At 37.2% G+C, this 27,205-nt stretch overlaps 1 protein-coding gene across 1 annotated transcript; it reads left to right on the forward strand.

The window, feature by feature from the left end:
- Positions 1–1,305: 1,305 nt before the first annotated feature.
- Positions 1,306–23,572, forward strand: CALB1 (calbindin 1). The gene is made up of 11 exons (XM_072734345.1): positions 1,306–1,634; positions 2,221–2,297; positions 6,171–6,245; positions 14,157–14,240; positions 14,355–14,411; positions 17,417–17,494; positions 20,093–20,148; positions 20,237–20,276; positions 20,403–20,456; positions 21,498–21,569; positions 21,897–23,572. The coding sequence occupies exons 1-11, from the start codon at positions 1,397–1,399 to the stop codon at positions 22,008–22,010; spliced, it is 945 nt and encodes a 314-aa protein (XP_072590446.1). The 5' UTR covers positions 1,306–1,396; the 3' UTR covers positions 22,011–23,572.
- Positions 23,573–27,205: the final 3,633 nt, after the last annotated feature.

Consider the following 27,205-nt stretch of genomic DNA (forward strand, 5'->3'; position numbering starts at 1 on the left):
AATGAAAAGCAGATAAGGTAACCAAAATGAAAATAATTATAGAGTATTATAGAAGTATTATAGAAGAAAGAACTCCATTGAGAAGATTATTGAAAGAGACCAGCTTTCAAATAATGGGTCTCTGAAAAGGATACACATAAGAAATTCCATGAATCTACTACTGAGTAGAGTCATAGTCTGAAAAACATAAATTTGAGAGTTCTCATACTTAATTATGCAAGGTTAACTATAGAGCTTGGTGAGTTCACTTTAATTTACTTTAAGTCTATATTGGCTATATTTGGATTTTCTCTTGTTCCTTCATTTTGCTTTTGTACCACCGTAAATCAGTGGTACACTAAAGATATGCCTTCAGAGGACCTCAAAGTCTCAAAAGATTCAAAACCAAACACTTTGGAAGCATTCATGTGAATAATGAATTATCTAAATTCATTACATATTAAAAATGTAACATATATTCCGTTACGTAGCTTTTTTTTCTCCCCAACTCGGATGGTCACTTCCAGTTCCTGAAAAATTCCTCAACAAGGATTGCTTGGCATAGAAAGAAGAGATATAGGTGTTAAGGCCTCCAAATGGGGCATTGGCTGGGTCACTAATTTACCTAGGTATAAACTTAGACCAGATTCTTGGTTGCTCTTTGCTTTGGCTTACTCTTTCTAAACTCCTGAGGAAGCAAATCAAAGTATCTCTAAGATCACTTCCTTCTCTAACATTTTAAGATTTTATAATTTAATTCTATCGCCTTCCAATTATAAGTCTACTTCAAGCTGGGAAAACAAAACAAAACAAAACAAAAAACAAACCCACATAATCCTGCTTATCACGTTGACAGGTCTTGTTCATGTAAACCATCTTAAGACACATTCCTACGATGACTCTCCAGCACGAAACAGAGTGGTTGACATCAGTAAGTGGATTGTACGCATTAATCAAGGTAACCTAAGACTTGCCAATTTTCCACCTGAGGTTGTTTAAACCAATACTAAAAATGTCTTGGAGAAATCTCCCTCCCTGTCTCTCTCTTACACACACAGAGAGATGTCATTTATACAATTGTTTTGTTTTTTTTTTTTAATCAGCTTTCCTCTTGCATCTGAAAACCAATAACCTCAAGTTATTGCACTAGGATACTCAGGAATGAGGGTATTTTATGGATTAGGAGAATGTGTGTGTGTGGAGGGGTGGGGTGGGATGGGGGGGAGGAGGTGTCTGTTTTCAGCCTCCAGTCTCCGCGCCGAGGATCTCCCACCACCTGCTGCTCCCTACACTCCCCAACTCCGGCTCCAGCCAGCCTTCCCGGGAGGAGAGGAGAGAACTGGGAGGCGCGAGCTAGAGGCGGGAATGAGGCCTGGGAGGCAGGAGGAGGCGTGGCCGCGCCCGGCAGGCAGGATAAATGCTGGGAACCGGGTGCGGGGTGTGGAGAGAGAACTCGGATCAGCACCGCTCAGCACCGCTCAGCACCGAGGACAGCTCCCGGCCGCCCGCGCTCCCCGCGCTCCCCGCGCTCCCGCTGGCACACGCGCACGCACACTCACTCACACTCGGCTGCACGATGGCACAGTCCCACCTGCAATCCTCCCTCATCACAGCCTCACAGTTTTTCGAGATCTGGCTTCATTTCGACGCAGACGGTGATTATCTCCTCCCTCTTTAACTGTGTGAAGACCCCCCCCCCCCCCCCCCCCCGGCCCCTGCCCCTTCCCTCCCTCTCCCCCCACCCATCCCACCCTGAGCCGCCTCCTGATCCTATCATCCCCTCGTTTCTTTACTTCCTCCCCACCTCCCTAATCTTGTCTCTTCCAGCTGGCTCCTCGAAAGTTTATATGCATCTTCTTTTTTCTTAGGTTATTCCCCACCCCACCCCCCAAAAAACCTTCAACTTTTATGCTCTCCAAGAATATGCACAGTAGGAAATCGGGGAAGGGTGGGGAGGGAGAGAGAGCAAGCAGAGATTGATTGCAGAGGTGTGGGGGGGTGGACACTGCACCCTAAAGTTTCTATGGCCGCACTTAACATCCGTACCATGGTGGGTCCCGACTTTGACATCCACCCCGGAGAGAGCAGCGCTGCCGCTGCCGTTATCCTTTCAGGGTTAATCAATGTCCAGGCAGGAGAGAGCCTCGCAGGTGGCCAGAACCACAGCTGCCATGGAAATTGAGAGGGGAAGAAACTCCGGGAGGAGAGGTCTGATACCTGGCTGCCTCTTTGTCTTTGCAGGAAGTGGCTACCTGGAAGGAAAGGAGCTGCAGAACTTGATTCAGGAACTCCAGCAAGCACGGAAGAAGGCTGGATTGGTAGGTTTAAGTTTGCAACCAAGGGGGGGGGGGGGGGGGGGGGGCGGGGAAGAAGACCTTCATCCCTGAAATATAAATATTCTAGAGTATTCATAATGAGCTAGCCAGATCAAGTGGTTTCCAGGAAATGTAGACTGAGGGAATGTAGGTTTCTACTGAGAAAGGAAAGAAAAAAAGCACTTTTTCCGAATTGTGTAAGGGGAAAGCTGAAGGGGGGTGGGGCGGGGGAGATCCTCGAAAGGGAAAAGCCTTACACTTTGAAGTCAGAGCTTTTAAAATATAGATTCTATACCTGTACTTGCTTTAATCATGCTTAAAAGAAAAGTGGGTGCATGAGATCTTTTAGCAGATCACCTCTTCCATGGAGTTCTAACTAGGTAATTTTTAACTTCTTTAACTGCATGAGAAGTGGGGGGGGGGGGGGCGGGGGGGTTAGAAATACATTTCTGCCCCTTGGTGGTCAGGAAACAGATCTGCAGATTATGTATCTCTCGTTTTATTGCCACTTATTGTTGTGAGGTTGATGTGGTTGGACAGATAAGAAAACGTTCTGTCTTGACCTTTCTCACTGGGGGGAAAGTTGGACAACTTGCAACATAATCATGAGCAAGAGCTTAACAAGAAAGGTGTTCGTTTCTGTTGAGAGGGGAAAAACCCAAAAGTCAGAGACGTAAAAAGTAAAACAATATTAAGAATTCCATGTATTTTCAAAAAGCAAAGCTACACTCTGATTGGAAACAATTAGTGGGGTCTTGAAAACAAGCTATATTTGTGATTTAAGCCGGTAGGTAATTAAATAAATGACAATTCCTTCCAGTTATAAATTACCTCCTGTGGGCATAAATTTACCTGTTAAGATGTTGTCAGTATAAAAAATATACCCAGCTTTAGAACATAGATGGGATGTTTGTACAAAGGAAAATAGGATAAGAATTTTACTAGTGTACTGGGGTTTATTAAGACTACATTTCAGCAGACTGTGTTGGATTAGGCTAGTTAGAGGTTAATGATCTTTGGCCTTTTAACCACTAGTTAGAAAACTTACATTACAGATTATATGTAACTTTTATAGGAAAACATCTTTAGAGGAACACATATTGTGTTTGATCTTTAAGCAGATCACCAGCTCAAGCATAGATACATATAGATATAGATATTTTATGAATCTATAAGTTACTAATAGAATTTCCTTTTTGTTCTATCTAAATTGAAAACTATGTGATACACATCTCTGTACAACATATTCAAAAGACTACCAGAGGACTCTAAAATGTATTATAATTCATCACAGAACTGTTCATTGCTAAAATCATGGGCCAAATTGATTTAAAACCAAATAATACTCTGGAGATTGTTTTACCCAGATTTAATATTATTTAAAGTATGATAGAATGAAATCAAATAGAAAATGTTTTATATATTCTCTCCCCACCTTCCCCCTCTTTGTATATTACAATAAATCCATGCAATATTATTATAACTCTATATATGTTTGGCTAATAGAGCAAAAACAGTTCCTCATCTCATTTAAAAACATACTTAAAATATCTGTTTGGAAAAACCTTACTTGCCATAAAATTTCAAATTAAAATATTGTAACACTTCCAGTAGCTAAATGATTATATTTTTATAGAATTTTAATATTGTAATTTATTCAATTTAGAAATTCAAATATTTAGAAACTATATTTTTTCAGATTTTTTCCTTTTCCTCTCCCCATTTTAATATTTCTACTTTTTTGTAAACAAACAACTTCATATTAGAGTTCTAAAGATTTTAAAGCTTTTTCTACTACGCAGCCTCCAATTTTAGAATATTGGAAATTCTAATTATTAGATGTTAACTCAAATAGTAGACTTGAGCACAGGTACAAGATTATACCAAGTTGTTTAATATGTTGATTATTGAGTATTTTTCTAGGTTATGTATATAGACTTTGGATAGATAAAATCTAAATTGAAATCTGGATTGAGACATTCATGTACCAGACAAATATGTCCCTATACTACTGGTCCCACTGTAGTAAAGCTTTTATATATTTCTTCTTTTTTTTAGAGCATAAAAACTAACCTTAAAAACCAGGGTTGTTGTTTTGTTTTGTTTCATTTTTGGCCACATGATAACAAATTTCATTGAATTAATGGAAGCACTGTTTGGCTTGTGTTATTAGTAATGTGAAATTTTTAAAATTTTACTATTATAAGAGAACATTACATGTTTTAAAAAAGATTTTACTTATTTGAGAGAGAGTACAAACAGGGGGAGTGGCAGAGGGAGAGGGAGAAGCTGACTCCCCACTTAGTAAACATATTTAGTCTTTAAATTTGCATTTTTATAAAGCTTTATTACCATTGTCACTACATTTCATACTATTTAAAATGTAGATTTTGGCATAATTACCATCCAAGAAGCTCACAAACTAAATGTCAAGTCTGCCAGTTAAACTAATGGTACTCCATGACTAAGATTTAAAATCAAATTATTTATTGTTTACGGTATGTGCAAGAAACAATTGATGGTCCCACTAATGCCAAGGGGTGAACTCTTTCCCTTCCTTATAGTTATTGCTGTAATAAATGTTAATAAATGCAAATTACAATTAATCCATAGAAGAGCTTTGTTTTAAAGACTACGTTATAATTAAATTGCTTGATTATCATTTGTTACTTCAGTTCTACTAAAGATATTTACTTTGGTTCAAAAAGGATTCTGTAACAACTAGTAGTGATAATAGTCAGCCTCAATATAACTCTTAAACTATATTAACCTACCTATCCCTAAAGCAAACTCATGGGATAGATAATACCATCATCTTGTTAGTTGTGATAAAAACTGAGACCTTAATATTCTTTCCCAAGGACATAGAATAGGACATTAGTAAAGGCTGACCTATTTTAAATTGGCTTCAGTTAATGCAACAGGGCTATCTAAAATGGGCTATGTTGGAGACCCAAGGGTATAAATTCAACTTCCTGAATAGTAGTTCTATATTCAGATCACTAGTTTACAGTTCGTGGCCCCCAATCTGTCAATATGTGAAAAGATTACATAAGCAATGGAACAGATTGGTCAAAATAATTCAAATGAGATGAAAACATTCATTTTGTCACTCTTAAATGTATATTCTTGTACTAAAATACCTGGGAGAGAAAACCTCTCAGAAAAAAAAAAAATGGAAACAAGAACACACTGGAAAACCATTCTCTAAGTTATTCAGGGAGGCAAAGATCCTAAACATAGAACCAATAGCTTATATTATAAGGTTATCAATATTGTCTGTCCCTAATGAAAGCATAAATTAGCCAAGTCATTTTTTTATCTTATTTTTTGGAATTTAATTTTTCAAAGTATTTAATCAGTAAATGCCACTTCTGGAAAAGCACTGGAAAGCACTGGAAGCACTGAGGAGTGACAATGTGAGGCACTCTTCAACATTCACATTTTTTGCTTGTCCAAACTGAAAACACCCCTTATTACTTCTCATGGATAAAATATATTAAAATAAGGAAAATGTTTTGGGCAATTATAATAATATAAAAAAATCTTTCCTGAAGCAAGCAATGTTTTAAGTATATTTGAATTCATTGTTATGAGCTGAATAATTCTGACTACACTTTCAAAGGATAACATATTCTCAAAACTAATAGAAGACAAATCAGTAATTGATTCAGAAATGATAATCATAACCCTTTCATTTGAAACCAGTAAATACTGTGTATCAGGTATATCTTTAATTTTCATGAGAATAGTTCATCAGTGTGCATAATTCTAAATGCTTTCAATTCCAGTTATTCTTTGCAAGAGTTATTAACACCATCAGAAACATAATTGGTAATTTTTACAATAAACTTAACTTCTTTTATATAATTTTAGGAGTTATCACCGGAGATGAAAACCTTTGTGGATCAGTATGGGCAGAGAGATGATGGAAAAATAGGAATTGTAGAGGTAAGGAACTAATGCATTTTTCTGATATACTTTTTTGACAAATGAACTTCATTTTGTACTTGAATCCAACTCAAACAGGATGTGGCAAGACCAATTTGGAAAGGTTTATTTTGCCTAAGTAACATGTTGTCTTCTATTCAAAACTATAAAATCAAAAATGCTCAGAAATGGAAGAGACCTTAGAATTTGCCTAATCCAGAGCCTAAATTTAATATATTATGAAACCAAAATGTGGAGAAGTGAAATGATTGATCTTTGGTCATGCACCCATTTGCTGCCACAGGTATAGTTAGAAGCTCAGGTCCCAGACTTCTGGATGAGTATCTAGGCCATTACATTACCCCGCCTCCCTTGGATAAAATACCAACCAAGTACCTGGTTCACTGGTATTTCTTGTTTAACAATGTGGAGTTTTCTATTAAAATATGAAAGGATATATTTGCAGTCCCCTTGACACTGGCAAAAAGCTGCCACCTGGTTCCTGAAATTCTATTTTAGATTGACAGTTGGCCTTAGTAAAAGCAAAGAACTTAATTAAGTTAATGAATATTTTAGAATGTATTGGAGGTAAGGATTTCTTTTGAATCTCTAAAAGATAAAACTGTGGCTGTCAAATCTTATCTTCTGACAAAGACTATTCCTATGGAGGACAACTTTTGTTTATGAATCAAGGAAGCTAGACTTTGATCATACATCAGTTCTTCAGCATTCTCAGATTTGTGCAAGAGCTGTTGCTTTCCTAACTTGTACTTTTGGAAACTCTGGTGTCTCAGCTACTTTATCTCTACGACCTATTAGAGAAATTGAGTGGACAGCTTTGTCCAGAAAAATTAATAAGAAAATAAATATTTTAAAATATGCCAAGTCAAAGTATAATTATTGTGATATGCTTAGGTTGTGATGTATTCTGTCAATAATATGTAGTCATATTTACCTTTGACTCAGAATTAACCTGGCTTTCAATTAGTTGATCTTATACGACATCTGTCATGTCAGAGTGAAATACTTATTTTTAAGCAGCTACTACAAAAGGAATTAAGAAAGGGCATACTATTATTATCTTTGTAATTAAAACATTTCCCTGGAGTATACACTTTCCCCTTTACCTATGTATAACTCATTAGAATATAAATGAATAAATTAACAGTACTGGGACTTACAGATTGATATAGAGGCCAACTAATCAAGATATGAAATCATTAAGGATAAGAAAATAACTTTTAAAGGGACACAAATGAGATGAGGTAAATCTGTTCAAAATGAGTTGGAAAATCTAAAGTCAGTGAAATTACAGAAATTGTTATTTCAGAGTTTGGCATACTTTATAATCCCAATAGAGCAAGGACCATCATCCTACATATAACATGCTTCACCTTAAAGGACTCCAATGGTCTCAGCTATTTATTTTCATTTCTTCAGTGATACATTAAACAATAGTATTTAAAAGCATGGGTTTAATTCAAATGCATTTCACACTTTTAAAAGGATTAGATGAATCTGTTTGAATCCAGCTTTTACTATACATGATATAATCACTTGTGAATTATAATTTGAAGCTATATTTAAATGAGAGGCTGGGGGGGTCACATTGTCCTGGTGGTTTGAGAAAAGAAATTTCTCTAAAAGTTTGAGATAAGAAACTGTTATAGAAAACTTTTACGTGTGAGAAAAGATAGGTAACAGGAGAGGATAAAGAAGGAAGGCTGAAACAAACTGAGGAGCTTTTATAGCAATCACAATAAGAAAATTTACATTAGTATGACAATATGTAATTTCTAAACAAATATACTGTCTCATTTGATTCTAACAGAATAAAGTAAGCCTAAATATAATATGTGGATCTATTTTTATAGATGGGGAACCTGAGGCTTCAATAGACTTCAGCTAAAGTTAAAGAAAAAATATGAAATAAATGGTGAAACAGCCAGAACCCAGCCATGTTCCTTTAAACTACTTTCTTGGGAGTAATAAGTAATCTGTGCATTTTCTGCATTAAAAGAAAATAGTTTCAAGCTTCAGTTGGTCAATTATTTAGGGCAAGGCTTTATGTTTAGCCTGGCTGAACAGGATGCAAAAAGTACAGAGAAGTTATCCAGCCAAAGCATTTGAAACATTTGGGCAAAACTTTCTGTAGATTCTTCTTCAGTTGATCTGAAAGAAACACTCTAATTCTTATGTGTCTCACTTAACTATTCCAGGATAGAATTTTTTGCTGGAGAGGACTCCTAGGGAAAAACTAACCAAAATTCCTCATTTTCAGGATGAAGAAACTGAAACCCAGAAAGGTTAAATGATGTGTCCAAGGTCCCCCTGGCCAAGAGTGACAACAGATGTATACAAGCCTAGATCTGACCCTGATTCTAGAATTCTTTTCTTTAATCTAAATTATCAGCTACACATAAGAAGGGTAGAATGGTGATTAAATGAAGAGAGGAGAATTAGAATGGGAGAACAAGAATAATCACTGCAGGAGTTTATAGGCATGTTGATCCAGTCTAGGGTGGGTAAGAGTGAAGAGCATAAAGAGAGGTTCTGAAAATCATTGGAAAGAAATTGAAAGTTACAGATTACATGTCGAAAGTGAGGAAAGTAAGAGTGGGAATGCCCAAATTATAGTGTCACCAGGAAGTTGTATAAAATGAAGCTCATCTTTTCTTTTTTCCCCCACTTGACATATATCACTTGCTACGAAATCCTATATATAACATGGGACACAAATACACAAACCCCATTGTCAGCCACGAAGGAATGGGAAACCCCATGTTTTCCAAAATTTTTACTGATTTACCTACTCACATCAGGATACTGTAGCTTTGATGTTCAAAGGGAAAAGAGGTTAGATTTGCCTATATATTTAATAGGCATACTGATGGGCTTCTCAAAATCTAATCAAGGTAAACCAAAGGATATTCATGTGGTAGTCTGCTTTCTTGTTGGAAATGGGCCAAAGTGATTTGGCTTTAATTGAAATATGTTGTTCAAAAGATCAGAAAATATAGTGATTAATTTTCAAAGTTCTGTCCTGAAGTAGACGGACCTTGCCAACAACAAGCTTTTGCTATCTAGAAATATATAAAATGAGGGGTGGTATGTAGATGTCATTCTTCTGAATTTTTAAAATGTCAGGTCTTTAGATTTAAAATCCACATAATTACAGTTCATTTATAAAGAGATTGTTAATATGAACTCAAAACAGGAGCAGTAAAATTCTGAGATACTTTAACAAATACCATGACAGTCAAAAAATGTTCTAAATTTATTCAGACTAATAGCTCTATTGCAAGAAGGCTGATTAAAATAATTAGAAAGGAAGACTGAATGATTCAACAGATCATGTGGGTACCAGAGAAGAAATTTCTAGTAAGTATAGATATTTCCCTTAGTTGGATATCAGATCTGTTAGCTTTTCACCTGGTCCCTTGGGCAACGTGTGGGAACCTACCATCCTCTTCAGGTTTTTTGTGTCTATTTGTCCAGGTCAGTGCATCCACTGAAAATAAAATAGACCTAAAAGCTATTTTAATCCTGAAATTGTAACATCTCTCCCAGGGAAGCAGACACTACACAGCTTACCCTCTTTTCTTCCACAGTAGGATTTGAGAATATGAATTTAGCTATAGTGAATGTAATTTTTCATGGCAGACTACTTTTCCACCTCAGAATTTGGAGAAATGATGGCCAACAGAATCAGATTAAAAACTTGCCTCTGTATAAATATTTTTAAGTGATTAGGAAAATGTTTTTGATTGAAGATTTTAATGGAGGCTGATGGCTACAGATGAAGGCCTCAAAAGTCAAGAAAGTCAGATGGTTGGATTTCAAATCTGGCTCAAACTATAAACTATATAATAGCAGTTCATTTATTCTCTCTGCCTCTGTTTCTTTGTAATAAAGGATCGTATAGAAGTATCAACATCAAATGTGATAATAAAGCACATCAAACAAATAGATCAACCCTGGCACACTGTAAAAGCTCAACAAATATATTTGCTATAATTTTTTTAAAACAACTAAAAATCTACACCTTCTTCTGAATGCCAAGACTTCTAACCACCTCTTCTATAACTTCTCATATTAAAATTATTAAACTCAACTAGCCTTAAATTTATATAAAATTATTTGCCTTCCAAATTTCCTGGAATCACTTACCTAGGAAAAATACTTCTCCAGTTCCCAAATGAAAGAAGTGAATACTTTGCTAATATGTGTTGAAGGAGGTTAACACGCACCAGGAATGTCTTTAGGAGTTAAGAATCATGCCTCATGTGTGCTTTGACTGACTTGCCTCAGTCAGTTCTGTTTCTAGTAAAATTACCCAGTGTGTGTGCTCTCCATGCACCTAATACTTAGCTTTATCACTATATCTCCTTTTTTGAAATTGTGGGAATAAGATTTGAAATTATCTGCCTCCCATAAGGTTCTTAAGCACAGTGACTATGAATCCCCAGCATCCAGCACAGTGCCCAGTAGTTTCTGAATCAGAGCCGCATGAGCTGTAGCAAGGAATTTCAACCTACTCCAACACATAGGCAAGAGTTCTACATTATGCCTAGGAAGAGGACAAAGATGTAAAAAAAAAAAAAAAGCCCCTGTGACATGTTCAGTTCCCTGGGAAGCAGATCTAGGTTGAAAATTAGTAATAAGCAAGTTTATTAGGAAGTATGTTCAGACCAATACTTGTTGAGGGGAAATGAACAGAACTGGGCAGAGGGAGATGATGGGCCATGGTGATACAGTCTCAGTAGAAACTTCAGCTGACCCTACAGTGGGCTCCAGAGCCTCAATAGCCCTTCATAGAAGTCCCAGTTGAGTGACAGGGCTGTGCCTTTTTCTCTTCATGTGGATCAGTCATAGGACATAGTGTCCTTGGGAAGGCAGTGAAAGCCTAGATAATTTCCCAAAGGCTCTCCCAAAGTAACACTCCCAGCACCTAAAGGGAGCTCTGGGTGGAATATCACAATATCCATCCCAACCCTATCCACAATTCAGTAATAAGTTATTTGAATTATCTCCCAAGGAACCTTATTTATCTATACTCTGCTGACTCTAGACAATAGCCATTTGCCTTCATTCATAAGTTCAGTAAGGTATTTACTGACATTTTTATAAGTGCTGGGCAAAGAACCAGTAAGACAGAGACCCTACCCTCAAGAAGTATGTATGTAGTCTTCATATATCTTGGGGAGACACTCTCTTCCCCACTCTCAGTGACAGGCACCAGTTCTTAAAACTGAAGCTCTGAGGGGTTCTGGTCACAACTGTCTGCCCTCTACTTATTCCCTGGATATTCTCTTTTCCAACCCAAAACAAATTTGGGGGAGTTCAGAGCAGGCAGGCAGACTAAGGATTAAGAAACTACCAATAACATTGGATCAGGCATTATTGAGTACTTCCAGGGACAGCAGAGACTCAGCAAATCTGAGAACAAAGTGGCCTTACTTGACACCTATGATAAAAGACCTCTCCCTACTTTGTATATATGCTCTAAGGCACTAGAGCTGGAGACTTCCTGCGTCCAGCTCTGAAATTTGAACATTAATTCCCTATATATTGATGGAAGCAGCCACAGCAGGACCATTACATTGTGAAACACACCCTTAAGAGGATTTCTTTACTTTACTATAGTTACATCCTTTCCACAAGTATTCATTGCTTCTCTTTGAATCCCTGGCTTGTCATACTAAAATCTTTTACATGTTTGAGACTCATTTCTAATGTCCAAAATAGGATGGCACTATATTCAGTGTAACATTAACAGATCAAATTAATAGATTGAAAATGCACATTTAGACATAATCTGTATTTTTTCAAATAATGAAACTGAGTAGGACCAAAATGGCATGAGAAAGGAAATATATATTTATACTATATATGCAGTCCAATTTTACCACCTCTATATTTGATGTTCTAGAGACCTCTAAGCTTTATGCAATTGTAGGAACTTTGATTTTTGAAACTTTGATGGTTAAGTTTTCCCTTATTTTACACATTTGGTAATTGCTTACCAGTTCATTAATTTTCTTCTGTTTTCATGTATTTGGAGGATTTTGACAAGGGTAATTTTTTAAGAAAGAATTACTTTTGTTCAAAACAGAGTTATTAAAATTTAAGCAATATAGAAAATTGCAATGAAGATAGTAAAAATGAATACTATAAATCATGTTAAGTTGGTATTTTTAATGAAGTAAAATTATCAACCAATCCACGAGCATTTATGTCAGGCATATAACATGTGGAGCATCCAGCAGATGAACATTCAGCAAATTCAGACAAAGAATGATCCCTGTGCTCCCGAAATGGATGGTCCAACAACAACTTACAAAGTGGTATCTGACAAGTTACATACCAATAAATAAAAGAATTGGCATTAGCTATTTCTTATCTCCTAAATGAATCCTTATGTTCATGCACAACTATACTAGTGAACTCTATTTCAAAGTAACAAAACGTTTTCTGGCAGAGTCCTATTAACATTCTAGTAGGATATATGGCCCTGTTCCTTAGTTTCACCTGCATATGCAGTGTCTGTCTGTAAACTGAATGGATCTAGTTTGAGGTATTATTTTCAAGACCTAAAAACAAGTTAAAGAATCTATTATATGGACATTAAAAAAAACAGATTACTTACACATAAATATAAAATTCACATAAATATAAAATCATTTCAACTTAAGGTTTTTAATATATCTAAATGAATGAAATTTTTTTTAAAGAGGCAGAGGGAGATAGCCTTTCCTATAATTTGGTAGAAATTTTGGAACTTATACTGAACTTAAGGTTGATCCATACCACAGGCTCTTGGTCTAAAATACAGAGATAAGGGTCCACACCTGAACTTCAAGGAAACTAGAGGAAATACAATGTGTGTAGGTTCATTCTTTAATGGTGAAGATGTTGTGATTGTAACAGATTCTCAAGGTCATCTTGAGCCCAGTACATTTAAGAGACGTTGGTTTCTACTTCAACTCCTTATTTTAGTGATAAGGGTAGTAAGATCCAGAAGTGGCTGAGGGAGTTGCTGGGGGACCACAGCTAATTAGGAGCTGAGCCAGGAATAGAACCCATGCCTGCAGTGGGGCCATCAATCCAGCTCCCTCCTTCCCTGCACATAATAGATAATGGTCATCTTAAAATGGGATCTAGAGCCTTTTTTCCCCTTAAAAAGGGGGCGGGGGGGTTACTGAAGTTATGAAAGGAGAGCTAAGGAGATAGGTCATAGGGTCACGAAATGGAAAGCATAAACCCAAGTCCTGGATCCTGACAGGGGACATCCTCTTAGCTGAAACCAACAGTTTGAAAATGGATTTTCCCTATTACTATTCTATTTCCACTGTTCATTGTGAATTGGCTTTTCCATCTCTCTTTCCACTGCCTTACAATTGTCTTCAGTTTATCTTCTTTTCCTCTCTTAGACTGTCTCCTTAGATCTGGGAATGCATATTTTCTTCATTCCTTCCTTCCTTCCTTCCTTCCCCCACCTTCACATTTCTCATCATTTCCTTCCTTCTACATGACAAAGATGTCCCCACATATATGACATTCTATGCACCCTTAGAAGAGCAACACTGCTCTATGGCACAGAAGAGGTGAAGAGTTCAAGCCATAGGGATGAATGTGCTTGGGTGTCCAGCAGATGAGTGGTCAAACCAGTGCTATCTGAGCTTTCTGAGCACACCTGCTGCAGCCATCTCACTGACCAAACATCCCACCACTCAAGGCCACCCAAGCATTGGAAAAGACAATGGCTCTCTGTGGGGACAAAGTATCAGAAAGGGAAGGTCAATCCTCATGTTTTTTCTCTCCTAGTTTTCTAGGCAAGAGAACTGCCTCGAACAAATACATTCAAGAAAAATTAAGCTGGAAGTAATGACAGAGGCTTGCTTTCCTTACAGCTTTTTAAATCTTTTTCAGTTGGCTCATGTATTACCCACAGAGGAGAACTTCCTGCTGCTCTTCCGATGCCAGCAGCTGAAGTCTTGTGAGGAATTCATGAAGGTAAAATAGAGCTCTGTCAATGAGTGCGGTCTTCAGAAAGCTACTTAATGTAGGAAAATTGTTGGCTTTTTTTAAAAAATATGTTTGGTTTTCTTTATCCAAAATGATTTACAGACATGGAGGAAATATGATACTGATCACAGTGGCTTCATAGAAACTGAGGAGCTTAAGGTAAGCAAATAAAAACCTAGGTTAAGTTTTTTTTTCCTTTTAAATAGAATTATGAACTTTTTAAAAAGCCTCCCACAAAAGAAACTTATGTTGAGCAATGGCATATTTTCACCCACTCTTCCACATCGTTAATGAAGTTCCAGATTAAAAAAAGAGACTTCAAGTACTTCTTCAAATTCTATTCAGCAGTGTAAAAAAAAAAAAAAAAAAAAAATTAGCATTTTCTGTGGTATAAACAAGTTGTTAGACTAGATAGATATAACAATATACTAAACCAAATAAGATACTCCTTTTCACTGAAATTTGCCATTTTATTTTATAAATTAAACAATATAGATTTCTCTCTCAAGAGAAACAATTGTTGAACACCAACTATCTGTTATGCACATTGTTTTATCTAATCTTCATGTGAGTTCTGAGATTAGTACTACCCTCATGAGGAAAAAAGTTTGGGGATAAACTGAGGCCACACAGAAAGAAGATCCTAGGCTGCAGTGTTTAAACCCACATTCCTCTCCCTCCAAATCCCTACCCATTCCATAAAATCTCCTGCTTCTAGACAAGAACAAAAGACTCGTATAATCAAACTTCTGAAAAACTGCAACTTTGAAAATGAATTTACCAATTCATCTCTCCCGGACGTACAGAGGACCTGGTCAGGGAGGAAAGGGGGATACAAAGGAGAAGGCAAAGAGATCTAAAAATCAAGAGATTTAGTCTGATTTTTTCATCTCTTTAATGAAGATAATAACTAATACCTTCCTCTCAGATTTATTGTGAAGCCCAAGTAAAATTCTGTACATGAAAGATTCTGTGAAATACACAAGGCACAATAAATTATATTATTCATGAACTCGATAATTTACTAGTCTTTCAGAAGTACGGCAACATCTTTCCCTCATTTCCTTAAATTGACCCCAAGACCTCTCAGTCCAGAGATCCTATTTTGTCTATCTTCAGGATAGAGAGTAACCAAAAGGAGGCAAATGAATACTTATTGAGCACTTATGTGGTCCTCAATACTATGTGGCAGGTATAGCACTAGGTGCCGAAAATCTATTTTAACATTTAATCCTCGCAGAAAACTTGAAAGGCAGGTATTGCCATTCCCATTATACTGAGAAACGGAAATTTAGAAAGATTAGTTTTTCATTTACCCAGCTGCTTATGGAAGAATATAGATTACCTGATAATGCTAATTATATTTTTTCCACCACCACACCACATGCCTCCAAGCTTTAGTCATGAAGGGCCGCCTCTCCTCCTGTCATGTATGGAAATAGGAATATCAAACCCAGTTTCCTTGTCATGGTTTAACGTGGTTTGAGTCACATACAGTTTTAGAGATAGATCTAGGACATTTGCACCACTGTAAAATCGCTAAAAACACATTCAACAGCAACCTCGGAGAAACAGAAATATTTCTAATGTGAAAACATGATCTTTGATACAAACTTGTGGCACAACAACCCAGAACTCACAAGGCGACAGTTAAGCTATTGTGTTTTTATTCTGTAGGACCAGAAAACACAATCTATTAAAAATCATTTCAAGTTCATAATGAAAACCTTAGTTCATTTCTAAAACTGACCTTCTTTGTTCTACATTTTATTCTCAGAAAGAGAGTCTAAATAGAAATCCTCCTCTCTGGGGAATTTTGAAGATAAGTTGGTATTCTTGTTTAATGGATCTTTCAAGAAAGCTAATTTTAAGATCCATAATAGAGTAAAACATCACTTGTTCTCAGACACGACTTTGAATCTCAGCGTCCCGAGGTTTCTCCCAGGCTATTTTTGTGACCACCATTTTAGTCTCTGATGAGGCTTTTTAACCCAATTAATCTCTGACAAAAGACTCATAAGGCTCAAAAATAAAATTCACCCCAATAGATAATTTTGAATTTTCCATGCTTCACTCTGGATTTGAAATGGAATGTTTGAAATGAAAATACATTTAATCAAACCAAGAAAAAGGTCTCCATCCTCAAAAAGAATAAAGTTAAATCAACCCAGGAGAACTGGTACATTTGGGAAGAACATAAACCACTGCAGAACCAAAGAAACCCAATCCTTCGATAATACCCCAACACAGTATCTGCTTAGTTTTCCAGAACTGAATTCATTTTTTTAAAAAATAAAGGAGTTGCAAATGAACAGCACTAGACAAAATGAGTATTATATGCTTAAGTGCTAACAATGTCATTTATGTGCCTTTTGTAAAGCTTTTGATTTATTTCTGTTTAAAAAAAAATTCAATTCCCTCCTAAACTCCAACTGTCAAATTAATAATTATCTTTTCCACCCTTCCCACAATAATCTCTATTTTAAATATGATTCAAATATCCTTCAAGGATTAGAGAACATCATCTGTGTCTGTCTTAGTCTGAACAGCCAGCTGAAGCCTTCTAACCAACGTGTTTGGGACTGCATCCAGCCCAAATGCTACCTGACTGGCCCTTCGGTGCAACAATATCCTACTGGCTATAAGCTAAGGTGAAAATACAGCTTGTGAGGGTAGAAAATACACTTAAAATTAGAGGTAGCCCTCCATCTGGCTTACTAATAATTTTCACTTACGTTACAAAGGCATAGAGAGGGGGCCTTGTGTTTCTTACAGAAGAGTCATGTGAACCTTTGTGAAGGTATCATTATGTAGAAATACATCCACTGGCCTGGCTGGTATACTAGCTTGTTCTCGGATTCCTGCACAGTGCTCAATCCAGATACTCATTTAATTGAGGTCATAAAAGCTGTGCAACACAGACCACTGCAGATCAGGTCTCAGTAAGAGGCAGATATCGTACCTGTCAAAGGCAGCATCATGGCTGGAATGCCAAGTGAACCAAGTGGAATAATTTCCCTTCTAAGGTCCTTTCCTCACCCAGTTCTAGTCTCAAAAAGAGGCCTTCTTTGCATTCTTGGGACATTCCATTTCAAGGCAGGCTGAAATGGAAACAGACTGTAGGTGACTTGTGACATTTATCTGGGTGTTCTTTGTCTTAACAGAACTTTCTAAAGGACCTGCTGGAAAAAGCAAACAAGACTGTCGATGATACAAAACTAGCTGAGTATACAGACCTAATGGTAAGACTGATCTTGGAGAGACTGTAGACAAGAACCTATGAAACAGTACTGTGTTCTCATTAGTTCTCAAGACTATGGAGAATGAAATAAGCCATGTGGGCATCACATGCATACAGGTATCATTTCACTTTTCAAGTGAAATGCGTAAGGATGTTTATACCTTGTAAGGTTGAGTGAATGCTGTTGTCATTGGCTTTAAGGCTCAACACACGATCATTTCCTTTCTGGTGGAGCTAGGTAATTTATACCTATCAAAAGATCACTCATTTTTCTTACAAAGCCAGTGTAAGTACATCATTAAATTATATAATTTATACATATGCAAGTTATACTGTAGATATTTATATACATATAGATATATATATTAGATCACTAAAAACATTATGGAGGTTCTTAATCAGCTTTTATGATGACTCACAAAATCATAAATTTTGTTAGAGTTTAAATGCAACTTACAGTTACTTTCTTCACTGAGGGACTTAAAAAAAAAAGAAAAGAGTATTTTGCAATACTGTCTGGGTGCTTTGGGTGAGGAGTTCCAAATGTACCCTGAGCCTGATGCTATGATAAATAGTATAACCAAGATCTCTCCTAGAATATTGATTATAGAACCAAGGAAATTGCTTTACACGCAGGCCCTTAATGTTTTAGGAATGAACACATTTATGAAGTTCAAGATAGAATAATTCAATGCCCATGAATTTTGTGAATTTCAAGTAGGCAATCTCCGCATTTTGACTCATAGCATTAGGGCTGTGAGGAAAAGTCTTTGCCAAACTGATTAAGCTATGGACTAATATTTTGGAACATTTTAATTTTTGAAATTCAAGCAACATTTTAAATTATCCAAATCAGTACATATATTTATACATGTTTTAAGTGCTATAAAGGTACAGTAAATTCTTACCCTAGATTTAAATAAATAACCTATTTTAAAAAGTGTATATTATACAAACTATGACCTATTAGATGAATAAAGGAGTTAGACTTTTTAGTCACCCTGGAAAATCATGTTATACAAGATTTGATTACAAACCTTAGTGAGGAGGTTTACTTTCAACCTGTCAGCCTACAAGAAAAAAAATCCACTAGAACTTTACTATTGTCTTATTCACTGTATAATATTTTAAAATGAGACTAATCTTTAATTTCAAAACAATTGAAAATTTTTCATTGCTAAGCATCCTTTTTAATCTACTTATCAGAGCACTAGCATACAAATGTGTCACGGTGGGCAGGCTAAGCTCTGAATAGCATATGGGAAATGGACAATAACCTACATTTATCAATTTTGTTTTGTGCCAGGCTTATGGGATGTCTATTTAAAGTAAAGACTCCTTTCCAGGTAGAAATATGAAGCAGTCTTTTAAAAACTACTCAGATGGGAGTTTTCCCCCTGTTGGACTGGCCTGGCATATCTGATTCAATGTCATAAACCAGTTCAAATCTGAGAGGCAAGTTAATCAAGAACTAATTAAGGTTTAAATATATATATAGGGAAATATTCCCCTGTGGACACTAAATTGCATGATCGGGTGTCCAGTGTCTTAGTAGACAGTTTAAGGATATCAGAACTATGGTCAACAGACTATAAAATGTGTATCAGATCCTGAAAAAAAATCTGCCTCTTACAAAGGATTCTTAGAACATTTCAAGCCAGACTTTTTTTTTCTCCCCAAAGAGACTTCACTGAACCCATAAACGTTAGTACCCTGATCACATTCCTTTCTGAAAAAAAAAAAGTTGTTTCACATATGTAGCATGCAAACTTATTTTAGTACATTTCACCTATTGTCCCTCCATGTACTTTAATAGAGTAGCAACTGTTACATGAATGCTTCTTGAATAAGGGTCTGAGTGCATTTATATGTGGACAGGTCTCGGTGTAGGATATGAAAGTAAGTGCAACGAGGAGGTATCTAGTATGGAAGGGAAAATAAAACAATTGAAAATTAGTCAGAAATTCTATTCTCTAAGAATTTATTCATACTATCTGCCTGTTGCTTTTCTTTATACTTTTATGCTCTAAAAGAGGGAAGTATTTCTTTTCACATCATTGTTTGGAGAATTTTAGAGCATGCTGTATACTGCCAGACACCATCATGACATTCACAGATTTGCGAGAAAAATAAATTATGGGCAGTCTGGGTGGCTCAGCAGTTTAGCGCCGCCTTCAGTCCAGGGCCTGATCCTGGAGACCAAGGATCGAGTCCTGCGTCAGGATCCCTGCATGGAGCCTGCTTCTCCCTCTGCCTGTGTCTCTGCCTCTCTCTCTCTCTCTCTCTCTCTCTCTCTCTCTCCTGTGTCTCTCATGAATAAATAAATAAAATCTTTAAAAAAAGAAAAGAAAGAAAAAGAAACTATAGTATTCTAGAACCTAAGAGTATGGTTACCCTGTTGGATTATTCTATATTGTCCTGATAAACTTTGACAATTGACCCAACTACTAGAACTGAAAATTTGCCAAGTCTAATAAAGGCTAGTTTCTAGATTTTTCCTGTCTATATAAGAACTTGATAACTCAAAGTACTTTACTTTTTCTTCTTCCTGCAATAAATAATTCTTCAGTGGTTACAGTAACAACATTCTGTCTTTCAGCTGAAATTATTTGATTCAAATAATGATGGGAAGCTGGAATTAACTGAGATGGCCCGGTGAGTTTAGGAAGTACATGAATATTAAAATAAGTTGATCTTTGTCCAAAAAAAATAATCTAATCTATTAATATCTCTCCCCCAAAAGGTTACTACCTGTACAGGAGAATTTTCTTCTTAAATTTCAGGTATTTCTTTTTTCCCTACCACAAACAATATTTTTCCATGAAAAGTTAGACTGTAGAAGATTTGCCAGGGTAGACAATGAAAAAAATAATAGTACTTTAATCTTTGCTCTCTTCTCTATCATCTAGGGAATCAAAATGTGTGGGAAAGAGTTCAATAAAGCTTTTGAGTTATATGATCAGGTAAAAATTCATTCTTATAATTTGATTGTTTAGAAGAATTTGGAGGGGATCCCTGGGTGGCGCAGTGGTTTAGCGCCTGCCTTTGGCCCAGGGCGCGATCCTGGAGACCCGGGATCGAATCCCACGTCGGGCTTCCAGTGCATGGAGCCTGCTTCTCCCTCTGCCTATGTCTCTGCATCTCTCTCTCTCTCTCTCTGTGACTATCATAAATAAATTTTAAAAAATTAAAAAATTAAAAAAAGAAGAATTTGGAAAATGCTCACTTAAGCGGGGGGGATCTCCCAAACTCAAGGTCCAAATTAAAATAAACAGGAGCTATTAGAATTACTCAGGCAATTTATTCTTGTTGTAGTAAATGTATTATGATATCCCCCAATTAGAAGAATCTTGATCCAAATCCCATGCTACAATTTCTCTATTTTGAGGCTTTGAATAAGATACCAAACTCCTCTAAACCTCAGGTTCTTCATTTGTAAAAAGGAGATTATACCCACTGTACAGGGTGGAATGAGGATTGAGGTAGTTGAAAATATCCTGCAGAATCTTCCCCCATGTGTATGAGGAAAGGTTTGCGAGGTCATTAGTTACCATCCTTAATTTTCTTCTAATTCCTCTACTCCTGGACCAAGTCAGTCCTCATGGACTCTCTCACAGCTCTGCGCCTACTTGGTGTGGCATCAGGCTAGTCACATAGCCTCCCCAGGCCTCAGGGAATTCATTCACCTGAAGATATTTATGACCACCTACTTCCTTCAACAGGATGTGTTACTGTTAGCATAAATGTTAAATATGAAAATGTTAAATATGAAAGTACTTCGAAAAATTCAAAGCACTTTATAAATGCAAGGTGTTGCAGGAGAGGCAATTCGTGTGTATTTGGGGCCTTTGGAGCAATTAAGATTGAGGGTCTGACATTAAGATGTTGGAATATCCGCCAAGTATGCAGTAGGGAGATTTTCTGAAGAATCCACTATTTCCGTTTTATTACATTCCTCATTGTTGTGGAGTTGGTTGCATACTGGTTTATTTCTGCTCCCTCAGGATGGCAATGGATACATAGATGAAAATGAACTGGATGCTTTACTGAAGGATCTGTGTGAGAAGAATAAACAGGTAATCTAGTTATGCCACTTTTTTAGGCAGACTAGAAGGATCCATCCAGAAGCACCGCACATCCGTTTTTGGAAATCTACTTTAAAGATTTATAGAGCAGAAATAGAATTCAATTCTTAACCTGATTTGGTACTGGCCTAAAACAGCGTAACTGTGATAAATAGATTTTAAAACAACCTTGTGATTACTCACATCTGTGTAAGAATTTAATCTAGGTCTTAATGGACCGATGTAACAAGCAGTTTTCATCCTACATTTTATCATTTGACAGTGGTTAATGGACTTCCATGTGTAGCTGGATAACAATGCCATCTATGTTCTGTACAGGATCTGGATATTAATAATATTCCAACGTACAAGAAAAGCATAATGGCTTTATCGGATGGGGGGAAGCTGTACCGAACGGATCTCGCTCTCATTCTCTGTGCTGGAGACAACTAGAGTTGGTGACCATGACTACTTACTAGTGATACATCGTATCTAAAAAAATAACTGTGCACTATAAGGGAGTAGGCTGTATTTTCTTTTGTATCTGTAATTTAACTGCATATAGATGATTACCCGGGATGTGTGGCACATTCTTTTCCGCTTGTTTCTATTCTACACTGTTTGTAATGTACAGTTTTTGTAACTACACGACTGGGGGAAAAAAAAAGGAGAAAAGTCTTAGGCTTAGGCCAGTCAACAGACCCAATTGATAAAAATTAACAACCAAACAGATTCCTGCTTTCACAAATACAGTTGGACAAGATTTCCCTGAAGATTCCACGAGGATCAGTCTCTAAGATTCTCGTCTGATGTGTGAATGCACATGTCACCGAATAGGAGACTTCTACCCAACAAGAGACAATCATAGGTCTGTCCCACAAAATAGTCTTAAGCTGTATTTCCGATTATTAGGAAGAATGTGCTTTTACATCTAAAATACCAAAATATCAATAGTTAGTTATTTGTGGCTCTAGGAGTTTAAACAGTCTCACTAGAGAAGACTTAGTTCATCAATCAACAACACGTCTACTGCTTGAATCATACCAAGCTATTGGTTCTAGGTAATCTGATGACAAGGAAAGGTAGCACCAGATGAAACAAATCTGTCTGATTCCACATCTGTACTTCCAAGAAGCCTACTGTCAGAGTAGGACCTTAATTCATTTTCTAAACTGTTTTCACGTGTTGCAGATTATTATTCTAGTCACCTGCTGTTTTTGTCATATTGTGTGATCTCTGATTAAATTATATATGCCGAGTATCCTGGTGTCTACTTTGCATACTTCCTGGAGTTTCTTTCTACGTAGGACTGTCCATTTCCACCAAGGGTATCTGCTGCCTCTGAAAATATTTTTTTCTAGCTATGACAACTCTATTTTTTACTACATAATTAAATTTTAATGTAAAACTCATAGCACCCTGATTGTGGGATGTTCTATCATCAATAATTTTGTGTATTTTGCGATTCTATATATTTCATATTGAGATCAGCATTCAAGACAGCTCTATTTCTATCTGCAAATAGTTTCAAATGAGTTAAAAAGGACATCTGAAGAGAATTACTAATGTAATCGTTTAACTTATTTAGCAAGGGAGATTCTAAAACATTCTTTTGACCTACATCCAAGTCAGTTTCGTAGATTTGTAGTTAGAACATCCTATGCTGGTTATACTTGACATGGAATGGGTGATAATTTGATTCTTTGTGAAGCAAAGAGCTAAGAGATATGTGTCTGTATGAAATTTATAGTTACCTCCAAAGAGTTAATGGCTCTGGGTCAGTTTGAATGTCCCCAATTCTATAGATTCGGGACTACTTTTCTCAATTTATAGAAATCGCGAAGGAAAAGTAAGGTATCTCTTTCCCCTAAGGATGAACAGAAAAGAGACTTGCCAAAAAACAAAATTTATCAAATGATGTGTTAGATTGGCTTTGCTTCTAGTGTGTAAATGGAAGCACGGACCTTAGGCTGAATCTAACAACTAAGAATCAATAAAGAGGAAAATAACTCTAATCTCTTGTATTTTTGTTTCTTCCTCAAAAAGTCAGTTGACACATTAACTGGTAATCAATCCAGGTGAAAATGTAGGATGCTTAAGTTATGATGACCTAAGGAATCTAAGTAAATGTAAATCTGCCCGATTCAGTGAATTATTGGATGCCTTAAGAGGAGCCTCTGACATCAAGATTTACAAAGAAATCTCAAAGAATCCAAATATTTGGGAGTTTTCTGCCCAACTGACATGATCAAATAGTTCTTCATGAAAGATTTTCTCCAAAGAAATTGGAATATACAGACTTGCCTACATTCACCTGTTCGTTATAGATGCAATAGCTGCTCATTACCAAGTATACAACAAAATAAGAACAGGTTTGGCACTCTTAAACTTGTAGTACTGAAAAACAAAGAAAAAAAAACAGCAAAAGAAGTCTGATAGAGGAGTATATCTGGAGCACTTCCTAGAGAGACAATGATAGTAATGGTCATGTGGGCACCTGGGTGGCTCAGTGGTTGAGCGTGTGCCTTTGGCTCAGGGAGTGTTCCTGGGGTCCTGGGATCCAGTCCCACATCAGGCTCGCCGAGGCAGCCTATTTCTCTCTCTCTCTCTCTCTCTCTGTTTCTCTCATGAATAAATAATAAAATCTTTAAAAATATTAGTAACAGCAATGGTCATGACGCCAGCCCCTGGCCTATGACAGTGACCTTTAACCCCTGAGCACTATGCGCAGAAGAGCTTCTTAGAGCTCAGCTAAAGCAGTCATGCTTACCTGTGGGGAACAGGCCCACCTCCTGTAGCGGAGAGCAGAATCGTGGAAAGTGACCCTGACAGGACAACCGTCGGGGAGCTCGTACCCACCTACCTCCCATCACAACGTTCATTCCAGGTATAATCAATCCGAAGGCAAAAGGTATGCAGACAACAACCTATTAGGCTACCTCCCAACCCTCATGCATGGAAACATTCCTCAACAACCAATTATGGGGAAAAAAAAAAAACCAACTAGATTGAAAAATTGGATCCTGTTAAACTTAAGATTTCCACCCCCCTCCCGAAAAGTCACTATTAAGAAAGTGAAAAAAATCAAACATGAAAGTGGAAGAAGACACTGAAGTTGGCTCAAAGCCTCGGGAGCTTTCCAGGTGAAATCTGAAAGTTCTTCCCCATATGTGGAGGGCGAGGAGGGACGAGAAAGAAGCGAGCCCCTCCAAGTTACAGGCACCGGATTCATAAACAAGGGGCCTTACTTAGGAGGCTTGTCTCAGCAGCCCCACACACAGCGCCCGAAACTTAAAGCTCATATACAGGCCTTAAGTGGCTTCAGGCACCTGCATACCATCCAGGTGGTTTCCAACACATTGCCGTCTCCAGGCTGCTCCTTGAAAACCACTCCAGCCCCAAATGGTGGGCACATGGAACCCACATGCCAATGGGGGGTGGGGGATGAGAAGCTTCTGATTGCCCAGGTGTTGCTCTTAGGTCAACCAGAGGTCATGCCCTCTTGATGACCTCCAACAATTCGCTACATATCCAGAGAGATATACAAACATCCCTCCAAAAGTAAATTTTAAAAAGCATAATCCAACCGATGCGTAAGAAAGGTGAACAGGCTTTTCACAAATAAAAAAGATCTCTAAACAGCTAAAATAAATAAAAGTAATCGGCTTTATTAGTATTCAGAGGAAATGCAAATTAAAATAAATGAGAGCGCCATGCGCTCATCACAAAGGTTTAAAATCAGATTTTTGATTGCCGAGTACTGGGGAGGGTGTGGCACAGTGGAAAAATCTTACGACGGGCTGGGAAGTTAAAGAGACGATGTGGGAAAGCACTTTGGCAATATCTCCTACCTTTGAATATATATACACACCTCATAACCCAGCAATTTCACTTTTAGGTTTTACCAACCTAACAGAGAAAGGTCTGTGTCGTCATCAGAAGAAAAGAATGTTGACGGTAGTATTGTATCTGGCATAGCTCCAAACTAGAAACCCAAATGTCAGAACTAGTATAAACAGTGGTGTATATTCATGCAATGGAATGCTATGGGGCGGGGGGCGGGGGATGCAGAGACAACTGGCTCATGGGTAAAAACCAGAAGCAGAAGCAGGATATCTAGTGTGTGACTCTATCCATATAAACAAAAGTGGCTTAGCTGTGGTGTTAGCAGTCGAGATAGTGACTAGCTTTACAGGAGGGGAGTCATGATGGGAGACAAGCAAGGCTTCTGGATTCCTGGGGTTTCGTTTTTTTCCCTGGGTGGTGGTTACACAAGCGTATTCAGTTTGTAATCACTGATGATTTGTGGATGTTAGGAGATCACACATCAAATAGTCTTAAAAAATTAATGGTGTGTGAGCAAGGATTTGGGGAAGCCTCTCTGAAGAAGCCGGCCCTACAAAGATCAGGAAAAGAGCATTCCTAGGACAGAGAAGGAGGGAGTGTAAAGGCTGTAGGTAAAACAACCCCAAGAAACAGAAGGAGAGTGGCTGAGGGACAGCCTGGGGCGGGGGGAGGGTGTGTTTGGGGCGGAGCAGGCAAGCTCTCCTCTGCCAGGGTAAGTCGAGATTTGACACTAAGGGCCATTCATTCTGTCTCCAAACATAAAGATTATTTGACCTCACAGTTGAGAAATGTAAGACTTCAGAGGAAAATTCAAGTCAAAGGGACTGAAGTTGAGAATGAACTGATGAAGCCTAATAAATAGTTTTATGTTCAATAAACAAAATAATAAAATTGGTCAAGAACAAAAGAAACTTAGAAGCGTTTCCCTTCAAAGGCTTTCCCAATAAGAACTGTACCTCATAAAGACCCTACTATTGCCTCTTGGTTTTATTTTATTTTATTTTATTTTATTTTATTTTATTTATTTTTTTTGCCTCTTGGTTTTAAATTATCCCAAGAAATGGCCGAATTGGGAAGGAAATGACCTTGACTAATCGAGTGACCTTGGGCAAGTCATAACTTCCCTGAGCTCGGTTTCCTCAATGATAAAATGAAGGGATTGAGAAGTATCTTCTAAGGTTTCCCAGCTCTAAAAGTCTATTATTCAAAGTCACTTAAATTCTTGCCACTTTAGTTTTTTTACACAAGAACAATGTAACAACAGCTGTTACTCCACACCTGAAACATTTCCTAGAGGTGTTTTCATATTTAATTCTAAGATTGATGATCTTATTACCAACAATTCTCACTTAATTTACTATTAATTCTTCCATTAGCGCATTGGAAGCAAGACTCTTCAAGAAGGTACTAAGTAGAATGACAGTAATCATTCTTAGAGTGAAACGTTGATTTAGCTACAGCCCCAAGGTGGTATGTCATTAAATATAGGAACTATTGATCAATAGCATCCTTTTCATACTTCCTGAAAACATTTCTTTATTAGGAAGAAATTTCAATTAATTGATATCCTCATAATCTCTCTTTTCTGACCTCCTCTTCCATGCTTACAAGCTTTTCTTCAACATTTATCATTTGTAATAGAATGTAATGACCAGGGGGCGCCTGGGTGGCACAGTCAGTTAAGCGTCTGTCTTGGTTTCAGGTCAGGTCCTCATCTCAGGGTCCTAGGATTGAGTTCGGAGTCTGGCTCGCACTCAGCACGAAAGTCTTGCTAAAGTTTTTCTCTCCTTTTTCTCTCTCTG

Source organism: Vulpes vulpes, chromosome 13 (assembly GCF_048418805.1).
Source record: "Vulpes vulpes isolate BD-2025 chromosome 13, VulVul3, whole genome shotgun sequence".
NCBI classification, from domain to species: Eukaryota; Metazoa; Chordata; class Mammalia; order Carnivora; family Canidae; genus Vulpes; species Vulpes vulpes.

Excerpts from the sequence above, each read along its gene's own strand:
- CALB1 (XM_072734345.1), top strand. The coding sequence starts at position 1,397 with ATGCTGGGAACCGGGTGCGGGGTGTGGAGAGAGAACTCGGATCAGCAC. Across the intron at positions 20,277-20,402 it reads ATTTTCTTCTTAAATTTCAG|GGAATCAAAATGTGTGGGAA; the intron begins GTATTTCTTTTT and ends TCTATCATCTAG. Across the intron at positions 20,457-21,497 it reads CTTTTGAGTTATATGATCAG|GATGGCAATGGATACATAGA; the intron begins GTAAAAATTCAT and ends CTGCTCCCTCAG.